Below are 21,567 nucleotides of genomic sequence, written 5' to 3' on the forward strand. Positions count from 1 at the left end.
CCCTGATCTCTCTTTCTGAGAGAACTCAGTTTACGAGATTTGCTCTCACTGCTGCTCTCAAGAATATGCACAAGAAGCTAGTGGCAGGGTGGGGAGAGGTGTGGGTTTAAGACTGGGAGGCTGGGGTTTCTCGTGCATCTGGTCAGGAGATCTTCTGTTGTGGTACTCTTAGTGGCTCCTTGGTGGACTTCCTGCTGAAATAGGGAACTATACTTCATTAATACCTTTGATATATGTTTTTTTGATCCCTTTCCTGATCTCCTCTCTCTCTCCAGTCATGGATTACTTGTTCAGTAGTCTAGGTACTTCTAGGGATAAAGAGGTTTCTGAATGCATCTAGCACAACTGTGGTATCCTGGGTACTCAGTGACTGTTCTTTTTCCCCTGCAGGAGAGTTTGCCACGACGAATTGTTTAACTTCTGCAGTGTTGCCTTGGGAAAGGTGGTGCTGAGAAATCTCCTTTCACTGTCTTCACTGTAAACAAATTCGTATTTTTCTTCAGCTCCAATTGTGTGCTGGAATCCTCTCTCAGGAAGTGCGACCTTCTGCAAAGTCTCTCTCATTCATGGGTGGCTGCTCAAATCATCTCTAGCCTTTGCTCAACCCTGACCAAGATGGGTTGGGGCAGGCTCACACTGATCCTGCTGGCTTTGTAGCCCATACTGAAGTCTGTTTGCCTGTTACTGGTTCACAGGTGGGCAGATTCCTCCTGGTCTCTTGGCATTTGGTGCTGGATACTACAACTCCCACAAAGGTACTTTTGTTTGTGGATGACTTCTAATTCATTGTTACTAAAGCAGGAGAAAAAGGAGGAATGTCTTTTCAGTGCTAAGATGCTGATATCACTCCTTTCCCTGATAATTTTTAATCTTATCTATCTACTTATATAGATATGCAGTCTATTTGATGTGAATATTATAACATCAAAAAACATCAAGTCAAAATTTTTGTTTAAAGGAATTCTGGCTTGGTGTTGTCCCTAAGGTATCTGACAGAAGTAATGTAAATCATTTCTGAGGGAACACATTTTAAACTGAAGCATCAATGTTTCCCACAGATAAATTTTAAGGGAACATTGTTTAAGATAAAAAAAATTACTCCTCTTTGGCAGCTGGGTTTGCAGACCCAGAACCTGGGTGCAGACACACACACAGTTTATCAAGCCATGCTGTGGCAGGCATCCCACATATAAAGTAGAGGAAGATGGACACAGATGTTAGCTCAGGGCCAATCCTCCTCAGGGAAAAGAGGAAGATTAGAGGAGGATGTTAGCTCAGGGCTAATCTTCACAAAAAAAAAAAAAAAGTAGGTGAATTTATGTGTTCTGATTGGAGTTCTTTCCAATATATTATGCTGCATTACTAATTCTTCATTAAAAATATCTACTGGGGCTGGCCCTGTTTTGCAGCGGTTAAGTTCGCACATTCCACTTCGGCAGCCTGGGTTCGCCAGTTCGGATCCCGGGTGTGGACATATGCACCACTTGGCAAGCCATGCTGTGGCAGGCATCCCACGTATAAAGTAGGGGAAGATGGGCATGAATTTAGTTCAGGGCCAGTCTTCCTCGGCAAAAAAGAGGAGGATAGGCAGCAGATGTTAGCTCAGGGCTAATCTTCCTCACAAAAGAAAAAAATATCTACTTAAGATCATTCCCACGATCTTTTGGTTTTAGTGTTTTGGTTTTTGGTTTTTTAATGGAGCTCATCTACCCTGCCATTACTAGGGATACAGAGATGTTTTAGAAAGGTCCCCATTCATGTTGGATCTACTTCAGCTAATCTTACTTCTAAGGAGAAAGGGATGGATGGGATAATGAGTTAATTATTTGATTTAACTCTTACCAATTGGTTAATAGTTATGTATTCACTCTGATAAAAACTGTGTTGTGAATATTTTCAACGAACAGATTTGTAAGATAGTTTTAAATATATAACACCTAAGGTATAGAAATTGGGCACCATGGCAAAGCAATAAATGACATGTTTCTGATCAGTAAAAACAATTTATGTTCCACATCTGATACTTAGTGAGCTTCAAGATGGATTCTTGCTACCCTGGGAAGAACAAGGCAGACCACAATATACCCAAAAGTTCTATCTGTAAAATGGGGATAATTTCCCACTTGCCAAGTGCACATAATAATAGAACAAAAATCACATCTATGCAATGTAACTAGTGAAGTGTAATATGTTGTGTATACACTACTGTAGTATGTATGAAGCTTAGTCTATAAACTCTTGTCTGAAAAATATCTCTTTTTAAAATTTTCTTTAAATTCTCTTGGTTAGACTTTGAGTCTCCATGGTACCCTCATACAGGCTGTCTCTACTGCTCGCTGATCATACTTAAGGACTTGGAATTCCTAGGGGGCTCACATCTCTGGGACTCAGACTGTGAGTCCCTAGACATAACATGACAGCCTTCGTTTCTGAGTCTTTCGCTGTCCCTGGGAAGCTACCATGGAGCATGCTTCAGGCCACCTGTGCCCAGAAATTGATGACTTTGACTTCTTTCTAGCCTCTGAGAATCTCCCCAACTCTTAACCTGAAAAGTGCCCCTCCTTTCTACTATTCCTTTCTCCCATCTGTTTTTCACAACTCACTTCATAAGGAGTTTCAAGGAGTAAGATGGAGGGAACAAAGTTATTGTGGAATAAAGACAGATCAATCTTTTCCCCTCTCCTCTTCTTTTGTCTCCTCTCCTCCCTTCCCCTTCCCTTCTCTCTGTTCACTTTTTCACTCTCTCTTTCTTTTCCCTCTGTGTGTGTGTCTCTCTCTCTATTTCTCTTTCTACCTATCTCTTTCTGTGTTCCTCTTTCTCACACTGACTTTCTCGCTCTGTGTTTGGAACTCAGATGATAAGGTATTCTTTTTTAAATTATTGTTAACTTATACATATGTGATTTTATAAGTAATTTTATTTCTATTTAAATATAAAAAGTGCTTAACAACCAAAAATAAATAAAGGACATTTTAAAAATTGTAGAGGAAAGAACCATGCATGACTTCCTAGGTCTTGTCATTTATCTACATATAATATCTATCAGAACCTCTGTTGTCCAAACATCAGATTTTATCTACCTGAGCCTAGTTATGTAAATAAGCCTTTTAAATGCAGTTCAATGCAGATGACACTGCCTCAGACAGATCACTTGGTGGTGGCAGCTAAACATAATGGCACCAGGAACCCAGAAGCCAGGTTGTCACATCTTCTCTCTACTTAGCTATTCTTGTGACATACAAAATGTTATTTACATATTCTTATCCCTCTTTTCCTTATAGGGAAAATAACACCTGCACAAATATTGTTCTTACTGAAGTAAATGTGTGGTCCTCTTTATCACCCTCTGGAAGGCCTCTTTGATCTCCTTGTTCCTCAGACTATAGATAAGAGGGTTTAACATGGGGATGAGGGTAACACAGAACACTGACAGCACCTTGTTCTGCTTCTTGGAGTGGGTAGAACTAGGATGCATGTACACCGAGAGGCCTGTGCCATAGAAGATTGCTTCTACTAACAGGTGAGAGGCACAGGTATTGAAGGCCTTGGCACTACCTTTGATAGAGGATATTTTCAGGATGGAAGCTGCAATGAAACCATAGGATAAGAGTATAACAAGGAAAGAACCAAATCCAACAAAAAAAGTTATGAGAAAAAGAATCATTTGACTGATGAAGGGATTGGAGCAAGACAAGGATATGATGTGGGTTATGTCACAGAAGAAATTTGGAATGATATTGGGCCCACAGTAGTAGAGATGAAAGCAAGGGATTATTTCAGCTAAGCTACTAAGGAAACCACTCCCATAGGCCCCAGCAATCATCTTCTGACAGAGGCCAGGAGCCATGACCGCTGAGTACTGCAGAGGCCTACCAATAGCAACATATCTGTCATAGGCCATGGCAGCCAAGAGACAGCACTCCATCAGACACATCCAGCACCCAACAAAATACTGGGTGGCACAAGCAATGAATGAAATCGTTTTTTCTTCTTTTAAGAAGTCTGAAAGCATCCTTGGGCTGGTGGAAGAAGAATAGCAGATGTCTATAAATGACAGGAAACTGAGAAAAAAGTACATAGGTGTGCGCAGGTGGGAGTCCATCCTGATTAGGATGATAAGACCCATGTTCCAGATGAGAGTCACAAGGTAGATCCCTAGGAAGATTGGAAAGAGGATAGGCTGCACACCTTTTTCATCTGAGAGTCCCAGGAGAGCAAACATGTTGACAGAGGTACGATTTCTATCCCCTTCCATGGACCTGCTTGGTGACAGCTGCTGAGAAAACGATGAGAGAAGGAAATGGTTTTATTCTCAAAAAACACAAAGAAATACTCTTCATTTCTTTCCAGTCATGCAGCTGACTAGATATACATCTTAAATCATCAATGTTGGGTTAATCTCTTTGTTCCATGTATAATCACCAAACTTAACTGAAAAATTTTCTTTCATAAGTACAGTCATTCTCTTTGGGGCAAAAGACAGTAATGAACATCATTGGTACATTATCTCCTAAAATGTCTTAATTTCATGTTTTACCATTTCAGGTTTTACAAATATATGAGAAGTGGAAATAGATTAAATTAGGAAAATACTGTCCTCCCTCTATATGGTAAAACAGAATGATTCTGTTCAGCCACGCCTGTGAAATTAATTCAGTGCTTGAAAAAACCCCTGAATCATGCTGGACCTCATAGTCAATTGAGGCTAGTAAAATAGATACTCTTTAAAATCCCTTTGGGAACTAATATTCAATTAATCTGCAGTCAGAGAGGGTAGACAATTCTATAACTGCATTTCTGGTTTCACAGAGCCTGGAGAGAAATAAGAATAATGCAATGGGATGGTAGGAAGAGTCATGCACCAAGAAATAGCTTGGAGCTCAACGTGACTTAAACTTAATGGCTCTATGAAGTCTCCTGAGAAGTTAGACAAGACCAGGTTGTAAAAGCCTGGTCATTATATGCCCATCCTTGCCGGTGCAGATTTTTATTACCTCAAATCAGAGATACTTATGAGTTAAACTGTCTAGAGCAATGATTCTGGATCATCTTTGAGTCAGTGATACTTTAAAAATCTGTTGGAAACTCTGGAACCTTTACACAGCAAATTACCACCACTTAACACCTTGCATATGGTTTTGTTGGATTCTCAATCATCCTCGATTTTATTACTGACTCCTAGGTTCGAGTCTTCTCCTATGAAGTAGAGTAACTTGAACTCATGTAAGGGTTAGAACGCTTAGGCAATGGGCATGGGGACTAAGAAACAGAGGCAGGATTTCTGGAAGTTCTTTCTCTTTTTCTCTTTGGAGCCAGTTCAAGGAAGGCAAGAACTAAGTCTTCAGGCCAAATGGTAAATAAGCAAAACAATATTTTTGCACTAGGCTCTGTATGCCCTCTTCAAGATGAAATAGCTGTCTTCTCTCTAGATGGTCGTTAGGACATGTCCCAATGCAAACACATTTTTTATTCAGATGAACCACACTAGAAATAAAATCATGGGAGCCATGAAAGGTAGAAAATAGATGTTAAATGTAGCCCAGATTTTCCATATACGGGTAAAGGTAGAAGTCTTGGAGACTTCCCTGGAGAAAGGCTATGATATTAATGGAATAAGCTATGTGTATGAACTACAAATAAATACAGCATTAGCCGTCCAGAATGTCTTCCTCCCTCCCAGCCATTTACCAGCCTCCTAGTTGCAAAAGTGAATGGAAAGAGAAAATCACCATGGAAGCATGAGGTATAGCCTGAGAAACAATGTAAAAGTGTTCATTTCCCAAAATCAGATCAATCATTGCTTCTGGGGGCACCGTTTCGAGAAGAAATCTGAAGGAATGAAGACATTAATTAGAAAAGAAAGTCAAGATGTCTGCCATCAGTACAGAAGGAGAAATGGTAGCAGACAAACTATGCATTTACCATCTCAGACTTAGGTGTGATTCTGTGCACATGGAAACTGAATGGAAGGAGAATTTTGTGAGAACAGAGCAGAAAATTGCATTCTTCATCATCAACCTAACCAATAATCATGAAAACAAAATGATTTATTGAGCAGCTACAGCATGTACTGTTCTTCTCTTTCTACTCACAGATGTATTCACAGCTTCCTCTGATGTCCATCCGTTCAACATGGTAACCATAACCCTCATATGCTGTCTACTAAACACAGATACTCCTCTGAAAATTGCCTCTACATTTCTATTATATGTCTCTGGAACCCCAATTAGATGTACACCATTGGATCTACTTGCTCTACCTGCTACATCACTGAAACATTCATTATTTGTATTGCTCTACTCTGTTCTGTTTAATTTTTACAAATCTTTCTTCCAATAAATTCATTCTATCGTAAGTTGTGCTGATTGGCTATTTAACTCACTCATTAATTTCAAATTTCAATCGCATTTTTTTTCTCTTGAGATTTTCCATTTTGTTCTTCCCAAATGGTCAGTTTTGATAGTCTCTTGTTGTTCCTTCATACTTTCCATAGCATCCTTTATTTAAATGTATTCAACATACTTATTGAAGTTATTATCTAATAATTTAAATACATATATTTGCAAATCTGATTCCATGGTTTAAGGATATTTCTGACTCTTACTAAAGGCGCCCTGTTTATTAGTAGTCTTAGTGAATTTTTTATCTTAAGTTCATATTTCTTTAAAATTTATCTGTAGGAATCATTGATGCTTGTGTTTAAAATTTGTTTCTTCAGAAATGGTTTATATCACTTCTGTCAGATTCCAGGGGTAAAATATCAATCCAGAATCCCTTGAAACAAAAATTTTGACTTGGTGTTGTTTTTTTTTTTGAAAGATTTTTTTTTTCCTTTTATCTCCCCAAAGCCCCCCAGTACATAGTTGTATATTCTTAGTTGTGGGTCCTTCCAGCCGTGGCATGTGGGATACCACCTCAGCGTGGTTTGATGAGCAGTGCCATGTCTGCGCCCAGGATTCGAACCAACAAAACACTGGGCCGCCTGCAGCGGAGCGCGCGAACTTAACCACTCGGCCACAGGGCCAGCCCCTGACTTGGTGTTTTTTTGACAACACAATAGTGATAATATTTAGGCTGCAATCTACATAATTAGATGGATGAGAGTAAAAATTATAAAGACAAAGGCTGATAGCAGCATTACAGTGACTAAAGACGTCCCCCATTATTGTCCTGCTTTAGTAATAAAGAATTGGACATCCAACCATGAACAAAAGAGCCTGTGTGGAAGTTGTAGTAACCAGCACCAAATGCAAAGGGATCCAGGAGGAATCTCACCCACCTGTGCATCCAGTAATAAGCAGACAGACTTTGGTATGGGCTAGAGAGCCAGCAGGAGCCCACAAACCTGCCCCAAACCTTGGCCATGGTCAGGTAAGCCTGGAGAGTGCACACTTGGGCAGACAACTGTGAATGAGAGAGATTTTGTGTAAGGCAAGTCTTCTGGAGATGTGATTCCAGCACATTACTGGAGCAGAAAAAAGGTGTGAGTTTGGTCACAGTAAAGATAGGCAAAGGAGATTTCCTGGCACCACCAGCTTCAAGGCAACACTGCAGAAGATGAACTACTCAGCAGTGGCAAACTGTCCTGCCAGAGAAAAACAGCAGTGAGTTAGTGCCCAGGCTACTCCAGCAGGGCTGGACACAGCTGGAGAACCCGGTTCTCTCTAGAGGTATGTCGACTACAGGGGTGGATAGATCATGAGTGGAGGGAGAACTGACATTAGGTAAGAGAGAAGATACTAATATCAAAGGGAATTAGAGGGGCACAGGGGCTCAGAATTTCAGCAGGAAGTCTACCCATGAGCCTCAAGGGGTACCTCAGCAAAGGATCTCCCCTCCAGATCCACTGGAACCCCCAACCACCCAGTGTTAAACCCATATCCCCCTACACTCTGCAACTAGCTCTTTGTGCACATTCCTGTGACAGCAAATCTGGTAAATTGAGTCATCTCAAAAAAACAGATCTGTTTTGTGGACAAGGGAGAAATCACAAACATGAGCTGGAGTGCCACCTTCTGGAAAACAAAAAAAAAGTTTCCAGTACCACCTGGTAAATGGTAACAACTAAAAACACAGTATCTTAAGAATTTGGCCACAAGAGGGAGGAAGAAGAGTGGAGCAGATGACCCCATACAAAGGCAGAGAAGACTGGAGACCCCTTACTTACACTACTCAGAAAACTTAACTTGAAATGAATTAAAGATTTAAACATCAGACCTAAAACCATAAAACACTTAGAAGAAGAAATATAGGAAAAGCTCCTTGACATCGATCTTGCAATGATTTTTTGGATTTGACACCAAAAGGACAAGCAACACAAGCAAAAATCACCAAGTGGGACTACATCAAAGTGAAAAGTTTCTACAAAGCAAAAGAAACAACTGAAAAACTGAAAGGCAACCTACAGAATGGGAGAAAACAGTTGCAATCCATATATCAGATATGAGGTTATTATTTAATACATTTAGAGAAATTTTTCAGCTCAGTAACAAATATCAAGCAACCTGATTAAAAAATAAGCAGTGGGGCTGGCCCCGTGGCCGAGTGGTTAAGTTCGAGCGCTCCGCTGCAGGCGGCCCAGTGTTTCGTCGGTTCGAATCCTGGGCGCGGACATGGCGCTGCTCGTCGGACCACGCTGAGGCGGAGTCCCACATGCCACGGCTAGAGGAACCCACAACGAAGAATACACAACTATGTACCGGGGGGCTTTGGGGAGAAAAAGGAAAAATAAAATCTTTAAAAAAAAAATAAGCAGTGGAACTAAATTGACATCTTTTCTAAAGAAGACGTTCAATAGCCAAAAGGAACATATAAAGATGCTCAATATCATTAATCATCATGGAAATACAAATCAAAACCATGATGAGATATCAACTCACACCTGTTAGAATGGCTATCATCAAGAAGACAAGAGAGAACAAGTGTAGGCAAGGATGTGGAGATAAGGGAACCATCACACATTGTTGTGGGAATGTAAACTGGTTCAGCCACTGTGGAATAAAATATGGAGTTTCCTCAAAAAAATAGCAATAGAACTACCTTATGATCCAGCAATTGCACTGCTGGGTATATATAAATGAAATAAACAACAGATATCCCATGTTTATTGCAGCATTATTCAGAAAAGCCAAGATATGCAAACACCCTAAGTGTCCGTCAATGCATGAATGGATAAAGAAGATGTTACACACACACACACACACACACACACACACACACAATGTAATATTACTGATTCATGAGAAAGAAGGCAACCCTGCCATTTGCAGGAACATGGAAGGAACATAAAGGCATTATCCTAAGTGAGATCAGTCAGAGAAAACTGTATGATATCACTTATGTGCGGATTTTAAAAGAGCTGAACTTGTAAAAGCAAATAGAATGGTGGTTACCAGATACTAGGGGTGGGGGAATTGGAGATACATTCTGTAAGGGTACAAACTTGTAACTACCAAATACATCCTAGAGATACAATGCACGGCCTAGTGATTATAGACAACAATACTCTGTTATAAACTTCACAGTTCCTAAGAGACTACATCTTTGTTCACTGAGGTAACATTGGCTTCTAACATATAATTTTCAAATGTACATCATTACATCTCAAAATCTGTATAAGCTAGACTTTGATTGTTCCCACCTCAAAAGAAGAAACATACTTGTGTAATGTGGTAGAGGTGTTAGCTAATGCTAGGATGGTAAGCATATTGCAATATCAAATGTATGAAATCAATCTGTTCAACAATTTAAACCTTCACAATGTTATAAGTCAATTTTATCTCAAATAAATTTAAAAAAAAAGAACCAGGGAAGACTTTTTTACATTTTCTCTCTCTCTCAAACTAAAGCTGAGAAAGGTGAGCATATCACTCTCATTTTGTGTAGTTTTTTTCTAGTTTTCCCTTGAGAATATCACCCTTTGAGAGTCCCTACTTTAAGTGGCATTATGGGGGAGGAATGTTGTCTCTGGGCCATTCTCACACATTGTCTTTTTCTCCTACCCTTCATACTTTTCTCATTAAAACTCAGGCCCGGGGATGCCAGCGATTAGAAGATCCCTCCTGGGAAAATACTGGTCTCAGCCCACCACCCTGTGAGGTGTGTGCTTTTCTTTTCTTTTCTGTACCTTGATAAATTTATTTTATCAAGGTACTGATAAAGTACTGGCTTAGCCATGAAATAAAGTGTTTTAGATTGTATCTAGCATTATTGGTTTCCTTGAACATATCATCCACCATATTACCAGAAACACCTTTACAAATAATATTTCTATGAAAGAATTGGTTAATCCAAATTATCACTTTTTTTCTAAAACCCCAAACTACTAGATTTGATTAACTTTTTCTTTGCTTCTAATATGATTGAATTTTCCTGAAAATCAAGGCATGATATATTTATTGAGTGTGTTCTGTGTTCCAGGTGCTATTCTGAATATACTTTTACGTTTTACCTTATTTTAATTTTCAACAAATTTATAAGACATTTATTATTCCAATTTTACAGTTGAGGACACCATGGGTCAGAGCATTAAATAGCTCAAGGTCACACAACCCATGACGGGCAGAACTGGGATTCAAATTCAGGCAGTATAGCTCCAGAGCCACATCTTAAATATCTCCACTGAACTGCTCACTAAAATGTGTTAATTGTTACATTAATCTTATTTCTAAACAGCTATAGAGTACAGAGCAATATAGTTGGTGTTTGGATGATGTAAATGACCCAATAAGGAGCCTATGACCAGAAAGAGAGGTGAGAAAGCCCATAGAGACATAATACAAAACAAGATATGATGTATGGCGTGAGAAAGACAGAGATAAATTCTTGTGGGTGATCACCAGCTGGATGTCGGCAAGAAGTTTCAGAGTGGGGAAGGCCTAATACATGGAAATAAGCACAGAGAAAGAGGCATAATGAGGAGACAAAGGAACGCTTTCCAAGCAAGGGAACAGGACAAAACCCCAGAAAAAGGACTAAATGAAACAGAAACAAGTGACCTACTCAACAAAGAGTTCAAACAAAATCTCATAATGATGCTCACAGATGTTGGGAGAAGACTGGATGAACACAGTGAGCTCATCAGCAAAGAACTGGAAACTATAAAAAAAGAACCAATCAGAGATGAAGAATACAATACTGGAAATGAAAAATTCACTAGAGGGACTCAGTAGCAGAATAGAGGATGCAGAAGAATGGATCAGAGAGCTAGATGGAAGACTAGAGGAAATCACCCAAGCTAAACAGAAAAAAGAAAAAAGAATTAGACAGAATGAGAACAGTCTAAGGGAACTCTGGGACAATATCAAGCATGCCAACATTCGGATTATAGGTGTCCCAGAAGGAGAAGAGAGAGACAAAGGGGCAGAAATTTTATTTGAAGAAATAATAGAGGAAAATTTTCCTAACCTAAGGAAGGAAACAGACATCCAAGTACAGGAAGCACAGAGAGATCCAAACAAGAGAAGCCCAAAGAGGTCCACACCAAGACATATTATAATTAAAATGTCCAAAATTAAAGAGAAGATCCTAAAAGCAGCAAGAGAAAGGCCACAAGTGACATACAAAGGAAAGCCCATAAGGCTGTCAGCAGACTTCTCAGCCAAGACCCTGCAGGCAAGAAGAGAATGGCACAACGTATTTATAACGTGCTAGAAGGAAAAAACCTATAGCCAAGAATACTCTATCCATCAAGGTTTTCATTCAGAATGAAAGGAGAGATGAAGAGCTTCCCAGAAAAGCAAAAATTAAAAGAGTTTATCACCAAGAAACCAGTTCTAGAAGAAATGCTGAAAGCGGCTTATTTAAGTGGGAAAGCGATGACCACAAATAGAGATACTCCTCTGAAAATTGCCTCTGTATTTCTATTATATGCCTCTGGAACCCCAATTAGAATTAGGCATATGTTGAATCTTCTTGTTTTACCTTCTACACCACTGAAGCATTAATTATTTCTTTCTCTCTACTGTGTTCTGTTTAACTTTTACAGATCTCTCTCCCAGTAAATTCATTCTACCATGTTGTGCTAATTCGCTGTTTAACTCATCCATTAATTTCAAATTTCAATCATAATATTTTGTTTTCTCTCTTTAAGTTTCACTTGGTTTTTTGATCAAATGGTCAGCTTTGACAGTCTCTTATTGTTTCATCATACTTTCAATAGTATCCTTATTTAACGTATTAAACATACTTACTGAAATTACTGCTATCTAATAATTTCAATACACGGTTTGTAAGTCTGATTTCATAGTTTAATGATATGGCTGACTCTTATTCAAAGTGCCCTCTTTATTTATGTGCTTAGTTTTTTTTAATCTTAAGTTCATGTTTCTTTAAAATTTGTGGAAATCATTGATGCTGTATTTAAAATTTGTTTCTTCAAGGTATTCTGTCAGATATCTTGTGGATAACACCAAACCAGAATCTCTTTAAAAAAAAATATGACTTGCTGTGTTTTGGTGTCACAATAGTGGTAATATTTAGGCTGCATATCCACATAAGTAGATGGATGAGACTAAAACTTATAGGAGGAAGGAGTGACATCAGCATCATAATGCGAAAAGGCGTTCTCCTTTTTCTTCCACTTTCGTAACAATGAAGTGGACATCTATGAACATAAGAGCCTTTGTGGGAGTTGCAGTATACACCACTAACTTCCAAGGGACCCAGGAGGAATCTCACCCACCTGTGCATCCAGTAATAGGCAGACAGACTTTGGTATGGGCTGCAGGACCAACAGGAGCTAAGTACTTGCCTCAATCTATCTCGGCCATAGTCAGGTAAAGCCTGGAGAGTGCTAACTAGAGCAGAAAATAGTGAATGAGACAGACTTTGTGGAAGCCCAGTTTCCTGAGAGTTGATTCCAGTGCACAATTGAAGCAGAAAAAAAGGTGTGATTTGGTTGCAGTGGAAACAGTGAAAGGAGCTTCCCCATTACCACCCATTTGAAGACAACACTGCACAGGTGGAACCACTCAGTAGTGGCAAACCCTCCTGTGAAGGAAAAAGAGCAGTGAGCAAGCTCCCAGCTACCACAGCAGTGCTGGACTCAGTTGGGGAACTCCTTTCTCTAAAGAGGTATGTAGACTACTGAGGTGAATAGATCGCAAGTGGAGGGTGAAGGGAAATCAAGTAAAAGGCAGACAGGAATATCAAGGGGAGTTAAAGGAGGACAGGGGCTCGGGATTTCACAGGAAGTCCACCTGTGAGGCTCTAGGAGTACCTCATCAGAGGATCTCCCCTCAAGATCCACAGGAAATCTCAACCTCCCAGTGCTCAACCCACACTTCTCCTCACTCTGCAATTGGCTCTTTGTGCACATTCCTGAGTGTAGCAGTGAGAGCAACTCTAGTAAATGGACTGCTCTCAGAAAAACAGGACCAGTCTGTGGACACGGGAGAAACCACAAACCACACTGGAATGTCACCTTCTGGAAAACAAAAAAGAGATTTCCAGTAGCCAGCCTGGTGAGAGGTATCAACTAGAGAAGAAACAGTAGCTTAAGAATTCAGCCACAAGAGGGAGTAATAAGAGGGGAGCAGGTGGCTGAGTGGTATTCCATTGCATACGTATATATATATATATATATATATATATACCCTATCTTCTTTATGCAATTACCAGTTGATGGGCACTTAGGTTGCTTCCATGTCTTGGCTATTGTAAATAATGCTGCAATGAACATAGGGGTGCATGGGACTTTTGGAATTGCTGACTTCAAATTCTTTGGATAGATTCCAAACAGTGGGATGTCTGGGTCATATGGTATCTCTATTTTTAAGTTTTTGAGAAATCTCCATACTGTTTTCCATAGTGGATGCACCAGTTTGCATTCCCACCAGCAGTGTATGAGGGTTTCTTTTTCTCCACAACCTCTCCAACATATTTTAGTTTGTTTTGGTTATTTTTGCCATTCTAATGGATGTAAGGTGATATCTCAGTGTAGTTTTGATTTGCACTTCCCTGATGATCGGTGATGATGAGCATCGTTTTGTGTGCCTATTGGCCATCTGTATATCTTCTTTGGAGAAATGTCTGGATCTTCAGGGAATTATGTTAAGTGAAATAAGCCAGATAGACAAAGAGAATCTCTGTATGACTCCACTTACATGTGGAAGTTAAACATGTAGACAAAGAGAACAGATTAGCGGCTATCAGGGGAAAGGGGGGGTGGGGGTGGGCACAAAGGGTGAAGTGGTCACCTACAACATGACTGACAAACAATAATGTACAACTGAAATTTCACAAGGTTGTAAACTATCATAATCTCAATAAAATTTTTTTTAAAAAAGCACCAAAAAAAAGTGGAGCAGGTGTACCCACAAAAGCAAAGAAAACTCCAGATCCCTTACTTACACTACTCACAAAACTTAACTTGAAATGACTTAAAGATTTAAACATCAGACCTAAAACTGTGGAACTCTTAGAAGAAAATTCTAGGAAAAGCTCCTTGACATTGATCTTGGGAATGATTTTTTTGGGCATGACACCAAAAGCACAAGCAGGATGAGCAAAACTCAACAAGTAAGACTACATCAAACTAAAAAGCCTCTACACAGCAAAAGAAATGATCAAAAGAATGAAAAGCAACCTGCAGAATGAAAAAAATATTTGTCATCTGTATATCGGATGAGGAGATATTATCCAATATAGTTAAAGAACTCTTACAAGTCATACAATGATGAATATAAAACTATCTGATTTAAAAATGAGCAATGGGGGGCTGGCCCCGTGGCCGAGTGGTTAAGTTCGAGTGCTCTGCTGCAGGCGGCCCAGTGTTTTGTTGGTTCGAATCTTGGGCACGGACATGGCACTGCTCATCAAACCACGCTGAGGCAGCGTCCCACATACCACAACTAGAAGAAAACACAACGAAGAATATACAACTATGTACGGGGGGCTTTGGGGAGAAAAAGGAAAAAAATACAATCTTTAAAAATGGGCAATGGAACTAAATAGACATTTTCCAAAGAAGACATTCAGTGGCCAACAGGTACATAAAAAGATGCTCAATAGCACTAATCATCAGGGGAATGAAAATCAAAACCACAGTGAGATATCATCTCACACCTGTTAGAATCGCTATCATCAAGAAGACGTAAGACAACAAGTGGTTGGAGAGGATGTAGAGATAAGGGAATCCTCATACATTGTCATGGGAATGTAAACTGGTTTAGCTACTGTGGAAAAAAGTATGGAGTTTCCTGAAAAAAATTAGGAATAGAACTACCATATGATCTAGCAATTCCATCTCTGGGTATATATCCAAATGAAATGAAAAAAGGATATCAAAAAGAAATCTGTACTCCCATGTTTATTGCAGCATTATTCATAATAACCAAGATATGGAAATAACCTAAGTGTCCATCAATGCATGAATGGATAAAGAAGGTGGTATACATATTTATACACACACACACGCGCACACACACACAGCAGAGTATTAGTCAAGAGAAAGAAGGAAATCCTGCCATTTGCAGCAACATGGATGCACGTTGAGGGAATTACACTACGTGAGATAAATCAGACAGTAAGACAAAACTGTGTTACATCACTTATATGTGGATTCTAAAGAAGCCAAACGTAAAAACAGCAAACAGAATGGTAGTTACCAGATGCTGCAGGGTGGGGGAATTGAAAATATGTTGTTAAAAGGTACAAACTTGTAACTACCAGATAAATCCTAGACATCTAATGTGCAGCATAGTGATTATAGACAACAATGCTGCATTATAAACTTCAAAGTTCCTAAGAGACTAGATCTTTTAATTTTTTTTATTGAGGTAACATTGGTTTATAACATTATATAAATTTCAGATGTACACCATTATATTTCAAATTCTATATAAGCTAGATCTCAATCTTTCCCACCAGAAAAAAAAGAAATCTACTTATGTGACATGATAGAGGTGTTAGCTAATACTAGAACAGTAAGCGTATTGCAATATGTAAATGTATCAAATCAACACATCAAACACCTTAAACTTACACAGTGTTATATGTTAATTTTACCTCAATAAAATTAAACTTCTGAAAAAGTGTTATCAGGGAAGGCATTTTTGCTTTTTCTCTTTCTCTCAAACTAAAGCTCAGAGAGGTGTGCATATCACTGTCTCATTTTGTGAAGAAGGTTTTGTTCTAGTTTGCCTTCTAAGAATGTCACTCCTTGAGAGTCACCATTTTCAGCGGCAGTGGGCAGAAGGGGTGTTATCTGTAAGGCAATCTCACACATTGTCTTTTTCTCCTGCCCCTCATACATTTGCCCACTAAAACCCAGGGTGAGGCTACCAGAGATTAGTAGATCCTCCTGGGAAAATGCTGGCCACAGCCCACTACCCTCTGAGTTTTGTGCTTTTTCTTGTCATTTCTGAACCTTGATAAACTTATTTGCTTTCTCACTGGCTCAGCCATGAAAAAAAATGTGTTTTAGGTTTTATCTAGCATTCTTGGTTTCTTGGTATATAACAGCCACCATAGTACTATAAACACCTTTATAAATAATATTTCCATGAAGGTCTTGGTTACTCCAGCTTATCGCTGGCCATTTTTTCTCTAAAATGCCTAGCTACTGGATCTGCTTATTTATTTATTTTTGCTTCTAATATGACTAAATTTTCCTGAAAACTCAAGGCATGGTATTAAGTAGCTAATATTTATTGAGTGTGTGCTATGTTCCAGGTGCTATTCTGAGTACTTTTGTTTTACCTTATTTTCATTTTCAGCAGTTTTATGAGATATGTACTCTTATTATGCCCATTTTACAAATGAGGAGACCGTGTGTCAGAGCAGTAAATAGCTCAAGGTTGCACAAGTAGGTCAAGAAGGACCTACTGATATTTGAATCCAGGTAGTCTAGCTCCAGAGTCACATCTTAAATATCTGAATTGAATCGTTCACTAAAATATGTTAATTTCTGCATTAATCTTGTTTCTGAACACTATAGAGTGCAAAGCATTATACTTGGTGTTTGGATGATGTAAATGATCCAATAAGGGCCTATAGCTCAGAAAGGGAGATGAATAATGTGCCCATAGAGACATAATACAAAGCAAGAGATGATGTGTGGCATGGGAAAGAGAGATAAATTCTAGTGAGTGATCACCAGCTGGATGTGGGCAAGAAGTTAGAGATTGGGGAAGGCCTCTGCATATTCTTTGCAAGAATTTCTCACAGAAGATCTCTAGAATGGCAGAGATCATCTCAATGCATTACTGTACAACTGAAAAGGGCAATGACAGCATAATTGAAGATGCTGTCAATAACATGATCACCACATCTTTTCACATAGATGCTCTTTCAGGAAATGAACAGAAAAGCTGTAATGCTGACTGCTTGCTAAGTAAGTGAGACTAACTCGCGGAGAATTTATCTTCTTTCAGGAGTAAGAAACAAGGAGATATTAAAATGTTTTGCAATACATGCTGATGTAACTCAGGGAAAGGGAAATCTCAGCCTATAGATGGGAACCACTGCAAAGCTTTTGCCCATAGATGCCTAAAAGACAAAATTAACCCTAATGCACAGCAAACCCTACTGTACACAGAGAACTGTTAGGCCACTGATGTTATGCTTAATCCCAGAGCACTGTCTAATTCCCACGTTATTTTTCTCCCCCGCCAAATTCTATCATTTCTAATTCAACTTTATTTTTACTTGACTCTTATTTATCAAGGACTCCTAAGCTTTATTTTTTTCTTTTGGATAAAGTTTATCTTGAAATAAGGTTTATATGGGCTCCCTTCCTTCAGTTTCTCTCACACCATTCTTGGCATCAGATATTCCCCCTCCCCATACTTACCTCCATTTGACCCTGCTTAGCAAATGAAAAAAAGAAGGAAATGGAAAGAGAACATGAAAAAGTGGCCCCTTGGACACACCTCTTTTTTAAAAGATATTTTATCAATTATCCTTCCTAATGTTTACTTAGTTGACCTTGGAAAAGTTCAGCATATTTGTAGGGCAGGAAACAAAATCTGAAGAGCTTTGTTTATCAGAAACAATGTGGACAGGATCACTCTCAGAAGATCAGGTGTTACCTTTATTCTCAACTAGTGGTCCCTCACTTCCTCGAGAACTGTCATGTTCATCAAAGTTGCATTATATCCACTCCATTTTGGAGTCTTCCATAGAATGCTGGCATTTGACTTTTTAAACACAACAAATCAAGTAGTATAGGCTCCTCAAAATTTACTCACAACTTTTCCTCTGGGCCTGTGTTTTCTCCTTTTAAACACTAATCAAAGGTCTCAGAGGTTTTCCAGATCCCCATTTTATGCCAAAGTGTATTGACACAGCCTATATATTTAGATCATCCCTCTACAGATTTGTTTTTCACACTAAATGAGCTGCCATGGAAGATGACCCTATATAAAACTTAGACCTCAAGTACAATGATATTGAGCTATTTTCAAATCTTTAAAATTCTTCCTGGGTCCTAGGCCCTCATATTGCTTAGAGCAGAGCTCCTAACGATTCACCCAAGAGTTTTGTAAAGCTTTACTCTGCTATGCTCTAACTCTTTTTTTTCTTCATGGTGTACCCAGGTATTCAATGATAGCCAACAGATATTTCAACTTCCAGCTTCTGAGAGTATCCTACTCCATCAGCACTCTGAGATGAGCTCATGGTCTTTTGTTAGTAATGTTTGGTTCACTCAGCCTCCCTCAGAAATGATCCACCTGTGGGAGAAAAGGACCTTGAAAGCTTATGAGCCTTCTCTCACATCTAGAGAGAACTTGGGAGCACAACTCCCAACAAAGAAGGAGCAGTTAAAACACTGCAAAATGTAAATAACCTCCCTCCTGGGTCATAGAAGGGAGACCAACTCTGTTAATTGGTCCTTTGTTTAGACTCCCGGATCTCCCTTCAGGGTGTTCATCTTTTGAGATATTTTTATATGAAGGTCCTTTCATTCACCCTGGAAGAATCATGGGGCTGATTTAGAGATCACTTCCATCCTTATTATCCAAAAAATACATTATGGCACAAAAGCATAGCAACAATCATCAGAGATCTCCATCTGGGAAACACACCAGGAAATAGTGAACCTCCAGCAATGCTGAGTCAGGTTCTCTGTGGTATAGGGAATCTCAACTCTCTATCTTCTTATTTTGGTCTAGTTTTTTTTTTTTTTTTTTTTTTGCTTTTATATCGGACTGAATGGATGGGTCATGTTCATAAAGACCTTCTAGGGATTTGAAGTCGAGAAGAAGAAACATAAATAGCTCTCTGCTTGTGCCCCATGGTCCAGCTTCTTGGATTAAAGGAAAAAATAGGTAGAAGAGAAAGAATGAGAGTAGGAGAGAATAACTGTTTGAAGAAGGGCAGAGACAGTGAGGAAAAGAGGGACAACTGGGCAAAGTGTAAGAAACTTTGAAAAGATAAATAATGTTCAGTCTTCCCAAAACATACACCAAGATGGAACCCTTTCCCCTCCCTCCACTCCAGTTTGCTATCCTCTCTCTCCAAGTGTACAAAAAGAGAAGCAATTCTTTGTTTTTAAATTTATTTTGTTGAGGTCACTTTGGTTTATAACATTATATAAATTTCAAGTATACATCACTGCATTTCAACTTCTGTATAGACTGCATCGCATTCACCACCAGAAGTCTAGCTCACCAGACATATGTGCCTTTTTTCCACTTTCGATCTTCCCCTCTGGTAACCACCAATCTATCCTCCAAATCTGTGTGTGTGTTTGTTTGTTCATCTTCCACGTATGAGTGAAGTCAATCAGTAATTGTCTTTCTCCATTTTGCTGAGCGTAATTCCCTCAAGGTCCATCCATGTTGTTGCATATGGCACAATTTTGTCTTTTTTATGGTTGAGTAGTATTGTATTATATATATATGTGTGTGTGTGTGTATCACTTCTTCTTTATCCATTCATATGTTGATAGAAGCAATTCTTGTTTTGCAGTCCCAGACACTAAGTCCTTGTGTTTGGTCCTCAAGGTCTGACTTTTCTTTCTCTAGACACTACATGAGAAGGACATCTTAGACGGAAAAGAAGAGGCCAGGTTATGCAGAAGGCCGAACAGACAGTTACCATATATTAGAAAATAAAGTCTGCTCATTCTTCTAACATGTCTTTAATGTCTTCTTTTATCCCCATCCAACCCTCCTTTTAAATTTTTCACTTAGCTGTATGGAACAGCTAATAGAAAATATTTCAAAATGTTATCCAGCCTTTTACATAATATTTCCTTCCTCTCATCTCTGACCATTCTCTTCTTTCAAGCAGGTAAGTTGTTAGGTTCTCAAGCCTCAAAGAAGGGATATAACAGCTAAAATAAGTTGAAACAGAGGTGATGTGGCCAAAAACATAAGTGAGTCTTCAGAATGTCTCAGAGACGGCACAACTATCAAATAAGTTTAGAGACACCAAGAACAGAGGGGCCCTAACCAAAAGATAGTTAGGGCCTGGATTGGTAGGCAGAAACTTAAGAAAACGTGGTCATAGGGGTCCAGGGAGACAGCCACTGGGCACTGAAAGCTTGAGCTCTAGAGAATTTCCTGTGCCATAGTCGAGTTTGAGAGCAACAGACCAATTCCCATTTAACCAAGAATGACTGTCAATAGCAGAGTCATCAGACCTAGCAGGTCTTGAGGATGGGGATAAATGAAATTCAGCAGCAATTCATTTGCCATCTGACAGATGGGGATCTGTTGAGGCAATAGATATTTCAGGAGATGCTGCTATAGAGAGAGGACAAGCACCAGATGCCCCCATTGTCATGGCATTATTCAGCCCTCTAGAACTTAGACACAAACCTAGGTAAAAGAGGAAAGGACTCTTGAATTGACTAAGTATTTTCCTCAGTGGAGAAATAAGGAGAGTACAAAGTAGAAACAGCATTATGGAAAGATAGTGAAAATTGTGTTTCTTGAATACCTCAATTTGTAGATTGATTGTCAAAACCTCATGTGTGCATTATAAGTACTATTTTCCTTCAAGTGTATTATAATAGACCAATTGGCTACATCTTAATGTGTTTAACCATTTTCTCCATGTAGCATATAGGTTGTTTCCAAATTTTTGATGAATGTTTTGAATATATTTACTCTGAAGCATTTTTTACATTTGAGTGTGATAGGCAGCCTCCAAGATGGTCTCTAATGACCCTGGCTTCCTGGTATCCATGGGCTTGTGTAGAACTCTCCTATGTTTAATATGGCTAACCCGTGTAACCAAGGATATTGGCCTCCTGCTCTCAGCCAGCACCAACATGACAGCTACATGAGAGATCTATTTTGGAAGTGGACCCTTTAGTCTTGGTCTAGCTTCAGAGGACTCAAGCATTGACCAACTACTTGAGTGCAACCTCATGAGAACCCCCTGAGCCAGAACCACACAGCCAAGTTACTCCTGAATAACTGACCCACAGAAACTGTACAAGGTAATAAATGTCTACTTTTGTTTGAAGCCACAAAGTTTTGTCGTAATTTGTTGCTCAACAATAGCTAATTAATATACTATGAATAGATACCACTTACTCAAGAAGAGTCAAATTTTTGTGATTCTTGGTATATATTACAAAATTATTTTCAGAATTAGGGATCTTTCATCTT

At 39.1% G+C, this 21,567-nt stretch overlaps 1 protein-coding gene across 1 annotated transcript; it reads right to left on the reverse strand.

Annotated features, from left to right (window-relative positions):
- Positions 1-3,311: 3,311 nt before the first annotated feature.
- On the reverse strand, positions 3,312-4,223 carry LOC139040662 (olfactory receptor 5A1-like). The gene has a single exon (XM_070487412.1). It carries the CDS (start codon positions 4,221-4,223, stop codon positions 3,312-3,314), a length of 912 nt encoding a protein of 303 aa, XP_070343513.1.
- Positions 4,224-21,567: the final 17,344 nt, after the last annotated feature.

Source organism: Equus asinus, chromosome 17 (assembly GCF_041296235.1).
Source record: "Equus asinus isolate D_3611 breed Donkey chromosome 17, EquAss-T2T_v2, whole genome shotgun sequence".
NCBI classification, from domain to species: Eukaryota; Metazoa; Chordata; class Mammalia; order Perissodactyla; family Equidae; genus Equus; species Equus asinus.

Coding starts and splice junctions, on each gene's coding strand:
- LOC139040662 (XM_070487412.1), bottom strand. CDS start 4,223: ATGTTTGCTCTCCTGGGACTCTCAGATGAAAAAGGTGTGCAGCCTATC.